This window comes from Macaca fascicularis, chromosome 16, assembly GCF_037993035.2.
Source record: "Macaca fascicularis isolate 582-1 chromosome 16, T2T-MFA8v1.1".
NCBI classification, from domain to species: domain Eukaryota; kingdom Metazoa; phylum Chordata; class Mammalia; order Primates; family Cercopithecidae; genus Macaca; species Macaca fascicularis.
In genome coordinates, this window is record NC_088390.1 from 87222035 (window position 1) to 87243153 (window position 21119).

Below are 21119 nucleotides of genomic sequence, written 5' to 3' on the forward strand. Positions count from 1 at the left end.
TGAAAGAGGCATATGTAGCTTCAGTATTTAGAATTAACACCGCTAACCTGGCAGCCCTTAATGGGTCTACAGGGGCCTATGTGAGTCTGACTCAGAACACTGCATCTGATGGGGAAACTGAGGCACTTAGGAGCTTGATGGCTACCTACAAAGGACATTTTGCTCCATGAATCAGTGGTGTGACCCGCAGTGGCCACGGAAGGGGTGGCGGCACAAGCCTGACTAGTGACTTCGTTTGCCGAGGGAGCGGGGACGATTGACGGCCAGCAGGAGGGCCATGGTGTTCTCACCTAAGAAGGCAGGCGAGCACTCCTTTTGCTAGAAGAGGCTAAGAGATCTCTAAGCTTATTTCCATGGATGATAACCCAAACAGATTTCGTGTGGCTGCGTGTATAGCTGCTGTGTCTTACAGCTGTTTTTGGAGACCAGAATGTGCCTCCCCGAAATATGAAGGATTGTTGGGCTGAAGACAATTAAGAAGCAAGTGCAAGAGAGCTGCTTGCCTGCCCTGTTTCCCTAAAGCAAGACACAGATCTGCAGAGACAAAGGCACCCTGTCCCACGCCCGTCCCAGGGAGGACAGCAGTGAGCCCCGAAGACAGCTCCGGGCCCACGCGGAGGTGTTTCCTTCATTTTATAGATGAAGTGACTGAGTCTCAGAGAGGTTAACTAACCTGCCCAAAGTCACACAGCTAGGAGTGGCCGAGCCTGGAGGACTCCAGCCTGGGTCTGTGTGATGCCAGCCTCAACTCTGCTCTGGCTCGCGCATGGGAGGACGTCCATCCCGCCTGGAGACGTCTGTGTGATGCCACCCTCAACTCTGCTCTGGCTCGTGCGTGGAAGGACGTCCATCCCTTCACGTCCCTCCGTGTGTTTGTGGGTGTGCATTCTGAGGAAAGTGGCATGAGTTTTATGCATCAAGATGCCTGGTCTCAAAGGGCAGGTTCCATGTGGACCTGACAAAAAGAGGGGACGTGTGCAGCATGGGAGGAGAGACTGGAGGGGACGTGTGCAGCATGGGAGGAGAGACCGGTCATTTGGACCCAAGCCCTCGGTGCCCAGTGGTAGGAGGAGTGCTGACCTTCTGTGTGGTGCATGCGCACCAGGAGAACCTCAGAGGATTATCCCAGAAATCAGGCATAGCCACACAAGGCTGGCTGTATTTGGAAACTCTTTCCTGGGGTGTTTGAACAAATTCACAGGAAGAGACAGAATTTACAACCAGGCTAGGAAGTGACTCTGGGATTTCAGCATCTTTTCAGAGGCAGAAAGATCCAGATGAGCTCAGGACAGTCGGGGGAAGTTGGTGGCAAATCTCTGTCAGAAAACCGTGGAGTGTTTGTGAAAGATACTTCCCCGGCAGGAGAGCTCCACGCGCCATCCTGAAAGCTCACCCTCCCCTCCTCCCACCCTCCCACCCTCTTTAGGCCAGATTTTTGCAGAGAAGCTCCCGGGTGAGGTGCAGCGTGCAGGTGAGAGGGGCGTCTGGAGACAGCCTGGAGGCGGCCGGTGCCTCCAGAGGGAAGTGCTCCCCACCCCAGCTCCGCTGGGGCCTGTGCTCCTTCCCCTTATTTTAGGAGCTGCCTTTCCCGGTGTGGCCGGCCTTTCGGCAGCTTCTCAGGAGGCTCTGCCTGGAGGTGGCTTCTCCCACGTGACTCAGGATAGGTCTGTCTGAAGGTCGGCCCTGCCACTGGGAAGCCCATGGAAAATCCGCTTTTGCAGGAGCGCTTCAAAAATAAACATGGGCTCAGATGTCTTTCTGAAGGGCTTTGGAATCTGCCCGTTTAATAAAAAAGAATCTGCTTTTCATTATGTCATCAACATGTTGAATAAGAAAATGGGGAATGACCCCTCGCCTCGCTGTGGCCCCATCTCTCCCTTTGGTTTTTGTTTGCAGCCTCCAGAGTGGCCGTTCCTGTCCATTGTTGTTGTTGACTGACTCCAGGAAGGGGCAATAATTTCTCGTTCTATCATAAGTCAGGTAAAAGGTGAATTATCTCCTGTAATATTAACTCTGCTTACTGTTAAGTCAGGGAAACTTCCTCCAGAGTTCAAACTTGCATTTACTGCACAAGTAAAGATGAGCAGAATTCTGTACTAGGGGAGCCATTAAATGCAGAAAGATGGGATCCAAAGAGATGGTAGCACTGTGCATGTGAACCATTTGATTTAGAAACCAAGCAGAGATTTTTAAAAATCGGTAAAAAAACAAGCCGCCTCTGGTGGTTTTTAAAAGACCAGTCAGCTTATGCAGAGGTGGAATCATGGAACTTTCTAGTTTCTAATGTCTCTCAGGTGCCATGTTCACACCAAACCGTTTCGATAACCCTGAGCCAGTATATCCTCCTGGAGAAATTGACAACTGCTTCATTTAAGTCAACGTTTTTCAGATTTCAAGTCATGGTTGATTAGTGGCTATGAAACCCGTTAGGTAGGTCACAGCCAGCATTTTAAAAAAGAAAATATCTTTGTTTTCCTAGTAAGACGAGTGTTCCTCGGTTCTGTTGCTGGAACATGTTTCTCTCTTTTTGTTTGTTTGTTTTTGTTTTTGTTTTTTGGATGCATGGAGAGAGTATGAAACTGTGAATATGTATCTTTATATGTGGTCGTGTATGTGTGTTTGGTCACCAAAAATCGTCCTACGGCTCATGATCAAAAAAGTTTGAAAGCTTATTATTTAAATGATCTCTATCTTATGTTAATTGGGAACCTAGACACGCTGACCACCTTAGTGGCCTGTACTTTAGTTCGCATCAGTGTTGTGAATACCTCGTCGTTTTCTAAGAACAACCTTGCCCCAAATCCCTGCTCTGCCATCATCAGCCTTGTGCCATATTATGGTTTCCTATAATCTGTCCCATTTTTAATTAGGAATATTGCGTATACGTATATCTTTTTTCTTTGATTTTTTTTCTTTTTTTAAAATTTTCTTTGCTTATACATACATCTTAACAGCCTCTTCTTGTTGAAGAAATAATTTGGACAAGTTTTTATATTTTACTCTAAAAGCTCATTTCCCTTTTGACCACATGCATTCCCTCTCCAAACTGAAGAAGGCCAGATTAACCGCACCCACTTACCCTTCCTGGGAGAATGAACAAACCTTTTATCATCAAGATATGTCACCATTTATCTCGGGTAATGCCTTTTGCCTTAGAGTCCACGTTTTTATAGTATCATAGCTAAACAACTGTCTCTTGGTTAGTGTTGGCAGAAAGCATCTTTTTTATCCGTGTATAGATAAGGTATATCTCTTTGTCGGCAATATAGTTAGCTTTTATGTAGTTTTGTTTCTAAATAGAGATGGAAAATGTTTGGTTTTAATTATTTAGTTTGTTTACATTTAGTGTAGTAATTGACATACTTGGGTTTAAGTCTGCCTCCTGTTTACTTCATCCTTTCTTTTCCTATTGCTTTTTATTCTAGCCTCCCCCCGCTCCTTTTTTCTTTTTTGAGATGGAGTCTCACTCTTGTTGCCCAGGCTGGAGTGCAATGGTGTGATCTCGGCTCACTGCAACCTCTGCCTCCTGGGTTCAAGTGACTCTCCTACCTCAGTCTCCCAAGTAACTGGGATTACAGGCACACACCACCACACCTGGGCAATTTTTGTATTTTTATTAGAAACAGGGTTTCACCATGTTGGCCAGGCTGGTCTTGAACTCCTGACCTCAGGTAATCCTCCCACCTCATCCTCCCAAAATGCTGGGGTTGCAGGCGTGAGCCACCACGCCCAGCCAAGCCCCCTTTATTTAACCTTTCTTTTTTCTCCTCCCTTATCATCTTTTGGGTTGATTTAGCAATTTTATTACACCTTTCTTCTCTTCTGTTGGCTTGTTAATTTTATATTCTTTTACTATACTTTGAGCATCCTATTTTTTCCGTTAACTGCCAGATACTATATGCCTTAGACTTTGCAGGCCGTGTAAGGTCTCTGCCTCATATTCTTCCTATCGTTACAACGCTTTAAAAACCATTCTTAGCCTGGAGGGCTTAAAAAAACTTGCTGCTGGCTGGATATGATCCTTGGGCCATGGTTTTGGTTAACTGCTTTAGAAGCTACAGCATGCATGCTACTAAAATCTAATCGAAGCATGGCACAGTGGCTCATGCCTGTAATTCTAATGCTTTGGAAAGCTGAGGCAGGCAGGAGGATCACTTGAGGCCAGGAGTTCAAGACCAGCCTGGACAATATAATAAGACCCTATCTCCACCAAAAAAAAAAGTCAGGCATGATGGTGTGCACCTGTAATCTCAACACTTTGGAAGGCTGAGGCACGAGAATTGCTTGAGACCAAGAGTTCAAGACCAGCCTGTGCAACATAGCAAGACCCCAGCTCTACAGAAAAAATTAAAATCAACTGGGCCTGGTGATGTGCCCCTGTAGTCCCAGCTGCTTGGGAGGCCGAGGTGGGAGGATCACTTGAGTCCCGGTGGTTGTGGCTGCAGTGGCTCGTGACATACCACTGCACTCCGGCTTGGGTGACAGAACAAGACCCTGTCTGCTAAAAGAAACAAAAACAGAGTCCTCTTTAGTTTAGTATAGATCTGCTGGCAAAAAGTTCTCGTTTTTATTTGTTTGAAAATGCGATCATTTCTCCTTTGTTTTCACATTTTCAAATCAACATTATTGAGGTGCATTCAATAAAACACACCCACTTAAACTGTACCATTGATGAGTTTGACAGAGCACTGTGCCCGTGGAGCCACGCCACAGTCAGGGTATATCCCGTGTGTCCCCTTGTACCTGTCCCAGTTAATCCCTCTCCATTAGATTTGACGTTTCCAGAACTTTCTGTAAGCAGAATGATGAAGTATGCGCTCTTTTCTGTCTGCCTTCCTTGGCTCAGAATCATGCCTTTGAGATTTCTCCTTGTTGGGAGTATCAGTAGTGTATTCCTGTTCGTCGTAAGTAACAGCCCATCATCCTGTGTGTCACAGTTTGTTTCACCTGTTGATGCACGTTTAAATTGTTTCCGTCCTGACTGTTATGAACAAAGCCGCTATAAATATTCATGTGCAAGTCTCTGTGTGGGCATATATATTCATTTCTCCTGGATAAATACCTAAGAGTGAATGGCTTGGTCATATGATAGGTGTACATTTAACTTTATAAGAAATTGCCCAACTGTTTTCCAAAGTGGTTTACTGATCTGAGTTCCTGCCGGTAGTAACAACGTGCCAGTCGTGGTGCATCCATGTCGACACTTGGCATTCTGTCTTTCATTTTTTTTATTTTATTTTTTGAGATAGAGTCTCGCTCTGTTGTCCAGGCTGGAGTGCAATGGCACAATCTCGGCTCACTGCAACCTTCGCCTCCCGGGTTCCAGCAAATCTTGTGCCTTAGCCTCTCGAGTAACTGGGATTACAGGCACGTGCCACCACGCCCGGGTAATTTTTTGTATTTTTAGTAGAGATGGGATTTCACCATGTTGCCCAGGCTGATCTTGAACTCCTGACCTCAAGTGATCCGCCCACCTCAGCCACCCAAGTGCTGGGATTACAGGCATGAGCCACCACGCCCAGCCATCTTACCGAAGTATAACACAATACCATTATTATTTTAATTTGCACTTGCCTAATTATGCCAGAGCAGCTTTTTCTGTGCTGCTATTAGCCATTAATTTATATTCTTTAATAAAGTGGATGTTCAGGTTTCTTGCCAGTTTTCAGATTGTGGTGTTTGTCTTCAAGAGCCCTTCATGTGTTTTGGACACAAGTCTTTGTCCTATCTATATATTGTGAACAGTTTTGTTCAGTCTGTGGCTTGTGTTTTTATTTTTAAAACAGTGTAGGCCGGGCACGGTGGCTCAGGTCTGTAATCCCAGCACTTTGGGAGGTGAAGGCGGACAGATCACAAGGTCAGGAGATCGAGACCATCCTGGCTATCACGGTGAAACCCCGTCTCTACTAAAAATACAAAAAATTAGCTGTGGTTGTGGGCACCTGTAGTCCCAGCTACTTGGGAGGCTGAGGCAGGAGAATGATGTGAACCCGGGAGGCAGATGTTGAGTCCATCTAGCAGTGAGCTGAGATCGTGCCACTGCACTCCAACCTGGGCCACGGAGCGAGACTCCATCTCCAATAAATAAATAAAACAGTCTTTTGAAGAACAGAAGTTTTTCATTTTGATGAAGTCTGATTTCATCATTTATTTTATGATCTGTGTCCTGCCCTAGGGTTGTGAAGATTTTCTGTTTCCTAAAACTTTTAGTTTTAACGTTCGTGTTTATGATGGACGTAATGAACTATGATTAACTTTGAAGTCTGTGATCGTTTCAAGTTATTTTTTTAATATAGTATGCAATAAGGGTCAAGGACAGTTGTTTTCCATGTAGATACCAAATCGTTCCATCACTATTTGTGGAAGAGACTGTCTTTTTGTCATTGAATTTCCTTCGTGCCCTTGACAAAAATCATTTGACTATAACTGTATAGTTCTATTATATTGATCTGTGTGTCTATCTTTATTGGCATAAGGATAGGAATACCACATTACCTTGATCACTGTAGCTTTATTTTACGTCTGTTTTTGTTTTTATTTTGTTTTGTTTTGTCAAAATGGTTTTGACTACTATAGATCCTTGCATTTCATATGAATTTAAAAATCAGTTTATCAGTCCTAATGAGAAGCCTGCTGAGATTTTGATTGGAATTACATTAAATCTAGGTCAATTTGAGGAGAATTACCATCCTAGTAATAGGGAGTCTTCTGATCCATGAACATAGTGGCTTCAGATTCCACAATCATCACATACTGGTTTAGTTGTCTTGGTGCCTTATAGCTTTATCTGTTCATGTCTTGCAAATATTTTGTTAAATTAATGTCTGTTTAAAAATTACTTAGTACAGCATATAGAAATGTGATTGATTTTTGCATAGTGACCTCATTTCCTCTAACCTTGCTACATTCACTTACTGGCTCTGGGAGCTGTTTTACAGGTTTCTTAAGATCCTCTATGTGTGTAATTATATCATCTGAAAATACATACAGTTTGACTTCTTTATTTCCAATGTTTATGTCTTTAATTTCTTTCTCTTGCTTTGTTGAACTGCCTGATGTCTCCAGTATGATGTTAAATGGAAGCAATACAGCTGGCTGTTCAAGCCCTGATCTCAGTCAGGATCAATGACAGGGAGACATTTTTTCTTAATCTACTAAGTATAATATGTACTGTGAACTTTTCATAGGTATCCATTATCAGGTTGAGGAAGTACACTTCTAGACCTAGTTTTCCGAGAGTTTTTTGCGTGAGTTGGTGTTAGAATTCGTCAGTGGCTTCCTCTGTGTCTGTGGAGGGGGTTGTACAGCTGTTTACCCTGTAAAGATGGTTCATCACATGAGTGATGTTCAGATGTTAAACAGTCTTGCATCCCTGTGGTAAACCCCACTTGCTCATGGTATATTACCCTTTGATATATTGCGGGATTTTTCTTGCATTTCATTGAAGATCATCTCACGTGTGTTCTTCTCTACCTGTGGGACACAGCCACGCCCTCTCCAACAAGGTCTCAACCTCCCTCTACCCACGGGAGACAGCCACACCCTCTCCAACAAGGTCTCAACCTCCCTCTACCCACAGGACACAGCCACGCCCTCTCCAACAAGGTCTCAACCTCCCTCTACCCACGGGACACAGCCACGCCCTCTCCAACAAGGTCTCAACCTCCCTCTACCCACCAGACACAGCCACGCCCTCTCCAACAAGCCTCAGCCTCCCTCTACCCACGGGACACAGCCACGCCCTCTCCAACAAGGTCCCAAATTCCCTCTACCCACAGGACACAGCCACACCCTCTCCAACAAGGTCTCAACCTCCCTCTACCCACCAGACACAGCCACGCCCTCTCCAACAAGCCTCAGCCTCCCTTTACCCACGGGACACAGCCACGCCCTCTCCAACAAGCCTCAGCCTCCCTCTACCATAAGTATAATGTGCATGTTTTATAATATGGTTTCAGTGCAGCGTTCATTGAGAAGCTGGATGAACCCGTCGTCACGCTTGTGCACGTGCTCCGATTGCTTTCAGTAACTCTGATCCGCGGCCCCCCGTTATTCCAGCCCCCACCGTGGAGAACCCCTAGTCTGAGATACATATGTATAGCTTTCCTCTTACTAGCAATCTAACCATTATGCACTGACCTGGATTTTCAAAAGAATTATTTCCATAAAGAAATTGCTCAGTTCACCTCCTTGACCTTGTCATGGAACCTTTGTAAGTAATGAATTATTTGCAGTAAGTAAGTGAACCAGCCCAAACTTCTCTACACTGTCATTTTCATAGTAGTCATTTAAACTTAAATGTGTGTCCTTCTTTTTTTTTTTTTTTTTTGAGATGGAGTCTTGCTCTGTTGCCCAGGCTGGAGTGCAGTGGCCGGATCTCGGCTCACTGCAAGCTCTGCCTCCCGAGTTTACACCATTCTCCTGCCTAAGCCTCCCGAGTAGCTGGGACCACAGGCACCTGCCACCACGCCCGGCTAGTTTTTTTTGTATTTTTTAGTAGAGACGGGGTTTCACCGTGTTAGCCAGGATGGTCTCGATCTCCTGACCTCATGATCCGCCCATCTCGGCATCGCAAAGTGCTGGGATTACAGGCTTGAGCCACCGCGCCCGACCTCCTTCTTTAATTGAATTTAATCTGAGATGATATAAATTTTTGAAATAATACAGTTTTGACCGGGTACAGTGGCTCATGCCTGTAATCCCAGCAGTTTGGGAGGTCGAGGCGGGTAGATCACCTGAGCTCAGGAGTTTGAGACCAGTCTGGGCAACATGGTAAAACCCCATCTCTACGAAAAATACGAAAAATTAGCTAGGTGTGGTGGCGTGTGCTTGTTGTCCCAGCTACTTGGGAGGCTGAGGTGGAAGGATCACTTGAGGCTGGGAGGTGGAAGTTGCAGTGAGCTGAGATCGAGCCTCTGCACTCCAGCCTGGGTGACAGAGTGAGACCTCATCTCAAAAAAATTTTTTTTTCATAAGACAGTTTTGAAATATCTTCCCTTTTAAGGAAACTTGCTCTAGCCTCCTTCTTATTTAAAAAAAGGGGGAAAAGGTTTTCTCTTTCTTTAGTATGTAAGTTGTATGTTTTCAGCATAGATTTTTAAGTACACATAAGCAAAAAGAATTAAAATCTTGCATTTTCTCCAGCATGCCAGGATAATCACTATTATCACTTTGTGTATACCCTTCCAGACTTTTGTCTAAGTGTATTCTTGGGTATGTTTTTGATTTTGTGCACAAAGAGATAATCTAGGGGAATGGCCGCCAGAGTGTTTCATGAGCTTCTTAGATGATGGAATTGGGGATGATTTGTATTATCTTGTTTTCTTTTTTATCATCGTGTGAGTATTTTTAGTGAGTTTGTCCTATTTCTTGGAAGCCGTAGTTTTTCATTTGACGTTTTGTTTGTGTACAGCCTGACAATCATTCAGTGGGGACTCACCCGTTGGCTCATCGAGTATGTATGCGGCACCTGTTCTGTATCCGATGCTTCATGCTAAGCATCGTAACAGCGAGATGAAGAAAGAATTTAGTCCTCACTTTCAGAGAGCTCCAAACCTCAGCTTAGACACAGCCTGGACTGCAGTGTCTCTTATGGCAGAGACATTCACAGTTCTCTGGACAGGCATCAAAGCCGCAGCCGCCAGCGAGGGCCCCCTGGGCTGGGGTGGGAGAGGCCCCAGTGGAGTGTCCTGAGAGGAGGCAGGACTTGAGCCAAATGATAAAGGATTCATAGATGTCCCCTAAGCCAAGAAGACAGGAGGGTGGTCTAAGCAGAGCACACGGGATGTTTGAGACCGACAAGTCTGACATGGCTGGAAAGCGATGTATTCGGTAAAAGAGAAAGATGGGGAGAAACAGAAAATAGCACAAGGAAGGTAAACATGCTTGAGTTAGCCTCCACCACATCGGCCGCGTGGCTGTGCTGGGGAGCAGACACTAGGCAGCTAGGGGTGTACAAGGTTTGTTGGAAGTAACACCTGTCAGAGGCCAGGACAGAAGATGGACCTGATGTACACCTGGCCCAGGCTCTGCCGGCCCCATGGAGAGAGAGCTGTCACTCCAACTCACAGGTGGCCCAGCCTCTGCAGGCCCCTTGGAGAGAGAGCTGCCAGTCCAACTTGGAGGTGGCCAGACTCTGTAGCTCCGCTGTGCTACAGGGCCACCCAGAACAGAGCAAGGCCTCATCTGAACACTGGACCAGCCCCTGTGCATACCAGCTGGGGCTGTGCCTGCACCACACTTTTTCCCACCAAGGACCCAGCCCACGTCGACAGGCAGCAGACAGCCATCGGCATCAGTGCGAGCAGCTGTTTTCTAAGTGGGGAAGTGACGCGGCCCAGGCCTGTGGACTGTGGAGATCACACGATGTGCTTAACGAGCTACTGGGAACTGTGAGATTGATTTATGCCGAGGAAAGCAAGTCATTGTCCACGGGAATTTAGCTATACAGAAAATTAACAGTGGAACAATGGTGGGTAATAAAAGAAAAAGTAAGGGATTAGTTGAGCACCAAAGAAATTGAGAGGAGGATCTCAGCTGTCATCCTGTGCTAGACAGTCCATCCTGTGCAGAGCACCCTCCCGGCTGGTGGGGTGGCTTCCCCGTGCCCTGTCACTCAGGGCTGGACAGTCCACCACGTGCAGAGCACCCTCCCGGCTGGTGGGGTGGCTTCCCCGTGCCCTGTCACTCAGGGCTGGACAGTCCATCCTGTGCAGAGCACCCTCCCGGCTGGTGGGGTGGCTTCCCCGTGCCCTGTCACTCAGGGCTGGACAGTCCACCACGTGCAGAGCACCCTCCCGGCTGGTGGGGTGGCTTCCCCGTGCCCTGTCACTCAGGGCTGGACAGTCCATCCTGTGCAGAGCACCCTCCCGGCTGGTGGGGTGGCTTCCCCGTGCCCTGTCACTCAGGGCTGGACAGTCCATCATGTGCAGAGCACCCTCCCGGCTGGTGGGGTGGCTTCCCCGTGCCCTGTCACTCAGGGCTGGACAGTCCATCATGTGCAGAGCACCCTCCCGGCTGGTGGGGTGGCTTCCCCGTGCCCTGTCACTCAGGGCTGGACAGTCCACCACGTGCAGAGCACCCTCCTGGCTGGCGAGGCAGCTTCCACGGAGTGATTCTCGAGACCCGAGGGGTGTGGACGCAGCTTCTGTGCAGGCAGACAGAGAGCTAGTGGGCTCTTGGCCCTCACTCCTCCAGCCAGAGGGGTTTTGCTTTCCTTTGTCCTGCATAAGATTTTGTTTGAGTGGCTAAAAAGTAATGGAAAACCACTGCAGTGATCAATGGCGAACCTTGTAGGTTTGGGGACCCAGCTGTGTGTTAGGAGCTGTCACCCTGCATAGTGTGAGCCAGAGCAGAAGGGCCTGGCCCGAGAATGCTTTCTGGATGCCTCGCGGGCCTGGCTGCAGGGTGCTGCGGAGGAGGTGGGAAGCCTGGCTGGCCCCACTGCAGGGACAGAGAGCGGCTGAGGGCTTGGGGCCTCCGAGGTTTCAAGCCTCAGTGAAAAGCGAATCCACAGGGACTGTTGGAGTGGGGACCAGCAGTGGAGATGATGACATTGTGCTTGATTTTACATGTTACACTTGAGCTGCGATGCCAGGCAAGTCGAGGGTGAAGGAAAGCGCCTTGTTGTGAGACCTGGAAGGAGCAGGCCGCTGCTGGAGCAGATGCCGGGGTGTGAAAAGAGCTGGCGATGCAGAGCTCCCGGAGGTCACTAAGGGAGGAGCAGGGTGCTAGGGGAGAGACAGTCAGGATCCACAGATTCAGCAAATGAGGAAAGGCAAGGCTGGGCGGCCACTGGAGGGAGGGGCTTGGCAGGAGGTGGCTGGGAAGGGTGGCGAGGACAGAATCCAGCTTTTGCACGGCAGGTAAGAGGAGCCTGCAGGGGCCCACGGAGAGCTTATCCAGTGCGAGCTTCAGGGCCACATGGGTTTTCCCCAGGGTGGACAGGCGTAAGGCCCCAGCAGCCACTGTGTGTTGAACCCCAGCAGCCAGTGGTCTCCCCGGCCCATCCCTGGTCCTCGCGTCCCTGTGAGGCGGCTGCAGGGCCTGGGTCTGGTTTCTGCCGCTTGTCTCCAGTGGAAGACACACCCTCCTAGAGCCTCAGTTTCTCCATCTGAAAAGCATGTGAACCTAAGACTTGCCTGGCGAGGGCACTGGGAAGGAAGTCTTGGTGGGCTTGGCAGGTGGGTGACTTGGGGGCCTGGGTCTGCCGAGCCGCACAGCGGGAGGCGTGGCATGAGTGCCCGACTGGCAGCGGTGGTAGAGGTAGTGTAAATGTCCATGCTGAGGAAAATCCAGGCCTCTGAGAGGCTAGGCAGCCAGTCCACAGTCACAGAGCCAGTCTCTGGCCAAATTCAAGCCCCTGTCCATCTGGCTGCCAAGTTTAGGCCTGCAGGTGCAGGAGGAGGAAGGCGGGGGGCTCTGCAGGGGAGATGTCCTGATGACCTCACTGCCCCTAGTCCTTGTCCTCCGCATGGATGGGGCTGGGGACAACAGTGAGACGGCCACCCCATGGGGAAGGGATCATGTGTTGTGGCTCCTGAGTGCAGACAGAGCTGAAGGCGCCCCTGAGAATCCAAGTGAGAGCAGGAACCTGGAGAGACTGAGAGGCGAGCACCTGCCAGATGGGCACCTGTGGGTGACCCAGGGAGGGACAGGGCCCCGAGGAGTGGGTGGCACCTTGTACTGGAAGTGGGGAGCAGGCAGGATGACAGGGCAGATGACAGGGAGCCGGGCAGGTCCGGGAGAGGGGGAGGGGGAGGGAGCACCCCTGGAAGTGGGGAGCAGGCAGGGTGACGGGCAGATGACAGGGAGCCGGGCAGGTGAGGGGGAGGGGGAGGGAGCACCCCTGGAAGTGGGGAGCAGGCAGAGTGACGGGCAGATGACAGGGAGCCGGGCAGGTGAGGGGGAGGGGGAGGGAGCACCCCTGGAAGTGGGGAGCAGGCAGGGTGACGGGCAGATGACAGGGAGCCGGGCAGGTCTGGGAGAGGCGGGTGGGGGGAGCACCCCTGGGAGAGTGACTGTGATAGGTTGTGACCCCTCAGGCAACTGGTGGAGAATCAAAGGCGAGGGCCGGGGACATAGTCGTTCTTGTTGAGTGACAAGTTCCCAGCAGAGGGTGGTGGTGGGGACAGCCAGAGGTGTCAGGGAAGAAGAAGGGGCCTTAGGGGAGGGGCACCTGCTTGGCATTTTGGAGCTGGCCTGGCACTCTACGGTGGTTGCACAAACAGGGTATGGATGCTGAAGTTCTGCCAGCGTCTAGCAGGGCCAGAGTCACCATGATGGCCTGGATATTGGGGTATGGAAGATAAATCCTGGCAAGAAACTGAATGCCGCAGGTGAACCCGGGAAGTGTGGGGGTAGGTGGAGATAAACCCTCCTGGCGACGGCAGCGAAGGAGAGTTTGAGGAGGCGCAGGCATTGTCAGGGGGCCACCCCTGGCATCATGCCACATCTGTTGTTGGAGTGTGATTTGTTTTATTTTAGTCGCCATTTTGCATCAAGGTCAGCTGTGTTGACTCAGCAGAGAAACTGGTGCCACGAGTCATCCAGCCACAGCACAGCTGGGACCAGCGCTTGAGTTTTCTCGTCTCCCAGTTCAGGGATCTTTTCCTGAACTGTAGCTTTTTACAGTTTTCGCGTAGAAGTCCTTGACTAACACTCTGGATTTAAATTTTAAAAGAGCCACCTTGATCATTAACCCTTTGAGGGTTTAAAGAAACTTCTAGAATGAAACGTGGTCTGACGTGGACACCCCACGCCACTAGGCTTCTGCTCTGGTCCCCTCATGATCCCAGTGACCTCCCAAGTTGGGCGAGGCTCAGCATTAGTTAGGATCAGGCACAGAAAGGAAACCAGAAACAAATTGTTTCTGTAAAGATTTAATTTTATGTGACATGAAAAGTGAGGGATGCCGGACTCGGTTCCACATGGTCACCCCCTGTAGGACCAGGTCTGCTGGATCAAGAAGTCACATCAGATTTCACTCACCGGATGGTTGGTTCATGTACTTGAATGATTTCTGGGTCTGTCTGAAGTTGGCCGGGCAGAGGCTCTGTCTAGTTTCATGATGAGCTTAGGGAAGAGAGCAGTGGGATTTTCAGGACCGTTTTGGGGGAATCTAGCTTTGCATTTATCTACTGGTGATTATCACAAGATACCAATTTGTAAAAACACAACTAACTACACACCGGTGCTATCTGGCCTCTGTTTATCTTGATGGCTTGGCCATCCAGTGACAGTGCTGGGGTGTGTGACCTCATGGGAAGCTCTTTGCTGCTCAGAATGCAACTTTCTGTTAACCAGGGGTCACAGACTCAAGAACAGCAGGGGCTCTATGAGCTTCACTCCACTCAGGATACTTGGGCTCACGTTAGGGATGCGTTTAGTCCTGGTTTGCAAACAGCCTGTGGGCGAATGGTCTGTCTGTGCTTGTGATGGTCCCTGCCCTTCTTCCGAGATGCAGTCCTGGTCCCCGCAGCTGCCCGAGCTGTGCTGCACCCATAGGCTCCCTCTCCGGCATCACCAGGGCCCAGGATGAGGAGATGCAGGAGCCGGGGTTTCGGCTGTTCCCTGTTACTCAGGTGGGCACACTCATTGCAGTCAATGTTGATGATATAAAGACAAGAAAGAGTATTCCCATGATCACATTTTGAGGTTTTTTTCCTCCAATTGTCTCTCTTGCACATGTTTGATGTCATCGTGACGGTAGAGTATTTATCTTGCTTCTTAATGTTAGGAAGCATTGTCCCATATCATTGAAATGTTCATAACAATTTAATTGCTTGTAGCTGCTGCGTTGTGGTTGTTGCATGGTTGGTTTAATCATTTCTCCCTTGTCGGTTTCGGAGTGAATTTCGGGCTCCACGAGGGCAGATGACACGGCGCCACACATCTCCCTGCATCCCCCGTCCCCATCCTGCTTCCGGTTCAGGCTTGGTTGGTTCCTGGAAGTTGATGTAATGAGCTACGTAGATTTTCCCGACTTTTACACGTGATAAAGAAGGTAGTGCCAGCGCACACTCATGCAGGATAGAAGTGTCTTTGTTTAGGGCAGGGACAGACACATCCAGCTGCCTTACGATGGGGGCTCCGCACATCAGAAAGACCAGCCGTGTAATGTAGAGTGTGGACTTTGACGCAGTATCAGTCAGTCAATCGCTCATGTCTGTGTGACTCTGAACACGCAGACTCCGGGCACTTCCCAGACTGACAGTGCTCCACACGTGTTGTTAGAGTCGTGCTGGGAGGGTAACATGTCTGAACCCCATGCAACGAGGACCTGAGCTCTGCAGTTGGTCCCACCCTGCCCTGGGCACCTCTCTTCTTGAGGTTTGGGGACAGTCCTCTGCCCTCGTAGTTTGACTAACTCCAGAGAGAGAAGAGAGATCCCATGACAGGATGCTCAAGATCAGCACCTCCTGTGCCCGCCTTCCTTGCACACTTGGGCCACTTGTGTGTTTACTGGTCCTAGACCACAGAGCTTCTGCGTGTGGCCTGGGTGCCCTCCCTCCTCTGCACGGCTTTGGTAAGGAGGGCAGGTGGCGCTCAGTGGCAGTCCCGTAGCTTGAAAGAGGCAGTGTTTTTGCGGAACATTGTTATTGACGATCTTGTCAATAATTTCATTAAAAAGGTTTCAGCATATGTGGTTCTCATCTGCAGATGAGGGACCCAAGACACAAGTGTGTTGGGGCTCCATGTCCACCTTACGATGCCCCCCGTGCCCCTTCTCCGGGCTGTTTCCCCAGGCCATGTCCCGGGCAGCCACCCCTGTTTGCACTGGCCATGTCCACCCTACGATGCCCCCCGTGCCCCTTTTCTGTGCTGTTTCCCTGGGCCATGTCCCGAGCAGCCACCCCTGTTTGCACTGGCGCTTGAGGGCTTGAGCCACCTGCTAAAATGAGTTCCCGGGCTGTTTACTTGCGTTTCATAAGGAAATGTCTTCTCTTTGGGAGGTGCGCCCCACCCTCACATCCCTCTGTGGGCCAAGCTCTGTCGCAGGTTGTTGGGTGGACGGGCGCCTTTGCTTTTCCTCACTCCCCTGCTCGGAGGTCAGAGGGCAGGCAGCCTGGCCGTTCCTCCTGCATGCAGTGGACATGCTTGTTCTGAAGCGAGAGCAGGCTGGGGAGAAGGAAGGGGCGCTGAGACGACTCTGCTGTCCTTGTGCTGTGTGTTCACCTCCAGGCCCTGGTTTCTTTTAAATGGTGGGAATCCTTCATGATGCCCGCCCTCCCTCCCCCACCCACACAGCTCACGAAAGGTGCTTCTCAGTCATCCCCGCCCTGGCCAGCAGCCTGACTGCAAAACCTTGATGTTGGGTAAACTGGTCTCCCCTGTGGAGGTCAAAATTTTTCTTGAATTTGGAAATCTTTGAGACTTCTCGCATTGTTTGAGCCACAGTGCTGCTTCAGAATATTATACCGACTTCTCAGTTTCTCATTTTTCTTGTCCTATCACTGAGCCTGTTTTGAGGAAATAAGACATTTTTTGTTCCTAAAGGAGAAGGCATTTAGTGGAAGGAAAGAGCATGTGTTGAAGAATTGTATTAAGAAGCTCGCTTAGGCTGGGTATGGTGGCTCACACCTGTAATCCCAACACTTTGGAAGGGTGAGCCGGGAGGATCCCTTGAGCCCAGGAGTTCAAGAGCAGCCCGGGCAACACAGCAGGACTCCAACTATAACAATTTAAGAAAAGAAGTTCACTTAACTCAGCTACCCTGTGTTGCTGATGCATCGCCTCTTTGAATATTATTCCTATGAGGACGGTGCCATCAGATGGTTCCTACGGTGGGAATTGCTGATCAGCTAAATCTTCTCGATAGCGGAATCATGCTCATGCCTCTGAACGTGTGGCATTTGGTTTTCCATTCTGAGTTACTTCACTTAGAATAATGGCCTCCAGCTCCATCCAAGTTGCTGCAAAAGTCATGGTTCTGTCCTCCCGGCTGAGGAGTGGTCCTTGGTGCCGCCTGCCCTGTGCGAAACGGCAGCAGCCTCACCCCCCGCCCACTGTCTGTCATGTTTGTCCCTGCGTCATCTGCCGTCACTTGGCACCACTCATGTGTGCTTGTTCATTTGCCTGTTACCTGTCCTCCCCAGACCCGGCTCCCTCAGGACAGGGCCTGGGCGCACACTGCCAATCTTCACATCCCTGTCGCGGGTATCAGCTGCGTGTTGAATACACAGGCAAAGTAGACCTTGTGGGCGAGATTCCCCCCAGCGTGGATGGTGAGCTTCCACAGCGTTCGCTGGCTGAGATGTAAACCTGCAGAGCGTGATGTGGACTGCTTTCAGTACATGCCATGGACTGCCCTTGGGGTCCAGTCCGTGGTCCATGGAAACCATGTGTGACCCAGCTGGGCTTGGTCTGTATGTCTGGGGACACCGGAAGAAGCAGTCGTTTTGGAGGTGTGCGGGAGGGAGGAAAGCTGCAGATGGAGGTTGAGCTCTGAGCTGTGAGCTCATGGAGAGTTTAATTCTTCCGGCCGTGCGCTGAGGGTCTCCTCAGAGCCTTCCTCCCTCTGCTCAGAGCCCTTCGCCACCTGCGCCCATTTTTCTTGCAACCTCTCCACCATTCCCTGCTCTCAGAGCTGTGGCATCACTCATGAGAACGCCCGGTGTTTTCTAGGATCCCTGGCCGCCTGAACGACAGGAGGACGCCCCTGGGTGAGCTGAACTGGATCTTCACAGCCATTACAGACACCATCGCATGGAACGTGCTCCCTCGGGGTGAGGCGCGGGCCGGGCCTTGGGGAGGGAGGCTATGGCCTTGAGTGTGCGGGGAGCCAACCTTTGGACATGAGAGGAGTCAGATAGGATCCATGAGTGCCTCACTAGTGAGGAAGACAGTGGGAGGGGCTGAAAAGTAGAATGCGACCACCTAAGGAGGTTTCTGCAAGGGGGTGAGTTACTGCACGCCAGGTCCTCAGAACAGTGGTGTGGAGAGACTGCGTGTCAGCGTTGGCCCTGACCGTTCGCACAGCCTTTACCGCGCACCAGCGGCTTGTCTTCAGAGTCATTGGCATTATTCACGTTGGCCGAAAACCAGAATTGCTGTTGTAAGACTTGTTTGTGTTTTTTGTTTATTGATTGGTTGATTTTGGGTGTTTGTTCACGTTATGTATATGTGCACTGTGTGTGTGTACACGTGTACATGTGTGTATGTACACACGTGTGTATGCATATGCGTATTTGTGTGTGGGTATTTACATGTGTGTGCATGTGTGTATCTGTGTGCATATGTGTGTACATGTGTATGTATCTGTATAGGGGTGTATCTTTGTATACATTGTGTACATGTGTGCACATGCGTGTGTGCATGCATGTATATTCGTGCACGTGTGTGTGTGTGTGTAAGCATGTGTGCGTGTTTCAGCATGAGTGTGTGGTGCTGATGGGAAATATGCATATTAGTCCCAACTTGTTTTTAGCAATTTTTGATAGAAGTGAATTTGTGTATTTGACTTTAAATGCTAGACACTAGTCACTGAAGATTCCTTTTTATCTTTGATCTCTCCTCAGATCTCTTCCAAAAGCTCTTCAGACAGGACTTACTGGTGGCTAGTCTGTTCCGAAATTTTTTATTGGCGGAAAGGATTATGAGGTCGTACAACTGCACTCCCGTCAGCAGCCCGCGTCTGCCGCCCACGTACATGCATGCGATGTGGTGAGTGTTTCAGGATCCTCCAGGTGCTGTGCTCCCCTGCCCTTCGCAGCACTGTGATGTCATGGAATTGCACAGAGCTGGGCAGGGAGGCCCCACGCCTAACCTGGGGACCCCGTGTAGCATTAACAAGTGAAGCTAAATGCAGGGCTCCCAGAGATCTCCACACGGCGGAATGGGGGTCTCCTTTGGAGGGCAGAAACCTTGGGGGGCCTTTTAGGACTGCACGGGAGCAGTGGCCAGCTGAAGCCTCACAGCTCTGCAACTTGGGGGGGGGGGCAGCACTTTGCAAGAGAGTTTCTGACCTTTTAGAAACCAGTAGTGAGAAAATAACTTGCTGACTTGAATTTATGAAGCGCATCCAAGATCACCCTGGAGAATTAAACTGTTGGGCTCACGATCAATTAGTTTTTATGCTTATTTCTCACACACACACACACGCTCATAAGTGTAATCTTTTATGACTATTGATTATAGTTCTGTCCCATTGCTGAGTTGCTATTTATGCAACTCCTAATGGTAGTAACAGTGACAATGATGTTTTTAGTCTAGACATTATATTTGAAGACGTTTGGTTTCTTTCTGTTCTGTGGCTGCCCTAACAGAAGCAGGTTTGGGCAAATTCTAAAATAGTATTAAAACAAAGAAAAATATTTCTGTTCATCAATGGGAGAAACCCCAACAACACGAATGTTTTTAAAAGCGCGATTAATGTATACCTAGCCTCAGAAGCTATTGTATGGCGTATTTTCCTGGCCCGGTTTACTTTGGCTAGTGTTTTGTGTTTTCTTTTTAAATGTGTACGTGGCCACTTTCCCTCAACACTGGAAATGCAGAGCAGCAAGAAGAAATCTAAACTCATTACCCATCACCCACTCCAGAAAAGTTAGAAATAATCTAATTTTTAATATTTATAGTCAACATTTATATGAGATAGATCAAAATACGTTATACCCAGCACAGCACTTGGACTTTAAACAGAAAAAGTTAAAGCATGCATGATCTGTGTCCTTCTTAAGAGTCTGTAAGATAAAATAGAGAACCCTGATAAGGAGAAAAGAAAATTGAAGTACACCATTTAAATAATGTGTAAATAAAACCACCACACATTTATTTTTCACGAATCCATGAATAACAGAGCTGTAAAAGAGAGAGTTGTTTGAAAAGCCTTTGCAATATTTAGAATAAATATTTAAAATAAACATTTTTTTAAATAAAGAGAGCATTTTTGAAAGAGTATATTCTCAAAATGGCCTTATTCCTTTAAGTAAAGTAAGGCCTTAAATGCTGTCTCTATTTCTTCTGAGACAGGTTTTTGTAATAAATTTATTTTAGAAAGAGAAGGAAAAAGAAAAAAAAAGAGCTGAAGGGGTCAGTGCCACATCACATCCTGGATCAAAAACTAGTTCAGTGCTGGGAGCCGGTTGAGCACTCAGTGGGGCTGGGCAGGGTCTCCAGGCTTGCAGATTCCCCTTACCAGGAATCAGTCCATGGAAACCTTTTTCCTTCTAGCGTATGTTTTCTCCAGATGTAAAAGCACCTGTCTGATGTGCTTAGCTGCATAGAGTTAAACACAGTGGCATCACATTGGTGTCCGTGGTCAAAGACCAGAGCCAGAGCACAAAGAGCAGCCAGGAGGGGTGAGCGGGTGAGGATGGGTGCTGGGAGGGGCATGTGGCGAGTTCAGCGTGGGGCAGCCATATCCCACCTCTCCATCCAGAGGCCGTGTGGCGAGGCCGGTGTGGGGCGGCCACATCCCACCTCTCCGTTTAGAGGCCCGCGTAGCGAGGCCATTTAGAGGCCACGTGGTGAGGCCAGCACAGGACAACCACATCCCACCTCTCCATCTAGAGGCCGTGTGGCGAGGCCGGTATGGGGCAGCCACATCCCACCTCTCTGTCTAGAGGCCGTGTGGCGAGGCTGGCACAGGACGACCACATCCCACCTCTCCATCTAGAGGCCGTGTGGCGAGGCTGGCGTGGGGCAGCCACATCCCCCCTCTCCATCTAGAGACTGGGTGGTGAGGCCCGCGTGGGGCAGCCACATCCCCCCTCTCCATCTAGAGGCTGGGTGGTGAGGCCCGCGTGGGGCAGCCACATCCCCCCTCTCCATCTAGAGGCCGTGTGGCGAGGCTGGCGTGGGGCAGCCACATCCCCCCTCTCCATCTAGAGGCTGGGTGGTGAGGCCCGCGTGGGGCAGCCACATCCCCCCTCTCCATCTAGAGACTGGGTGGTGAGGCCGGCGTGGGGCAGCCACATCCCCCCTCTTCATCTAGAGGCTGGGTGGTGAGGCCCGCGTGGGGCAGCCACATCCCCCCTCTCCATCTAGAGGCTGGGTGGTGAGGCCCGTGTGGGGCAGCCACATCCCACCTCTCCATCTAGAGACTGGGTGGCGAGGCCCGCGTGGGGCAGCCACATCCCCCCTCTCCATCTAGAGGCCGTGTGGTGAGGCTGGCGTGG

At 49.8% G+C, this 21119-nt stretch overlaps 1 protein-coding gene across 6 annotated transcripts in view; it reads left to right on the forward strand.

Annotated features, from left to right (window-relative positions):
• The window catches only part of RPTOR (regulatory associated protein of MTOR complex 1), a 418470-nt gene that overhangs the window by 257979 nt on the left and 139372 nt on the right, over positions 1 to 21119 (forward strand). For all 6 annotated transcript variants that reach the window (XR_012426322.1, XM_005585210.5, XM_065532458.2 and 3 more), the window contains 2 exons: positions 17626 to 17726; positions 18519 to 18663. Coding sequence is in view for 5 of the 6 variants with exons in the window: in XM_005585210.5 (XP_005585267.1) it covers positions 17626 to 17726; positions 18519 to 18663 (246 nt within the window). In the remaining variant the exon portion in view is untranslated. The remainder of the gene's footprint in view (positions 1 to 17625; positions 17727 to 18518; positions 18664 to 21119) is intronic.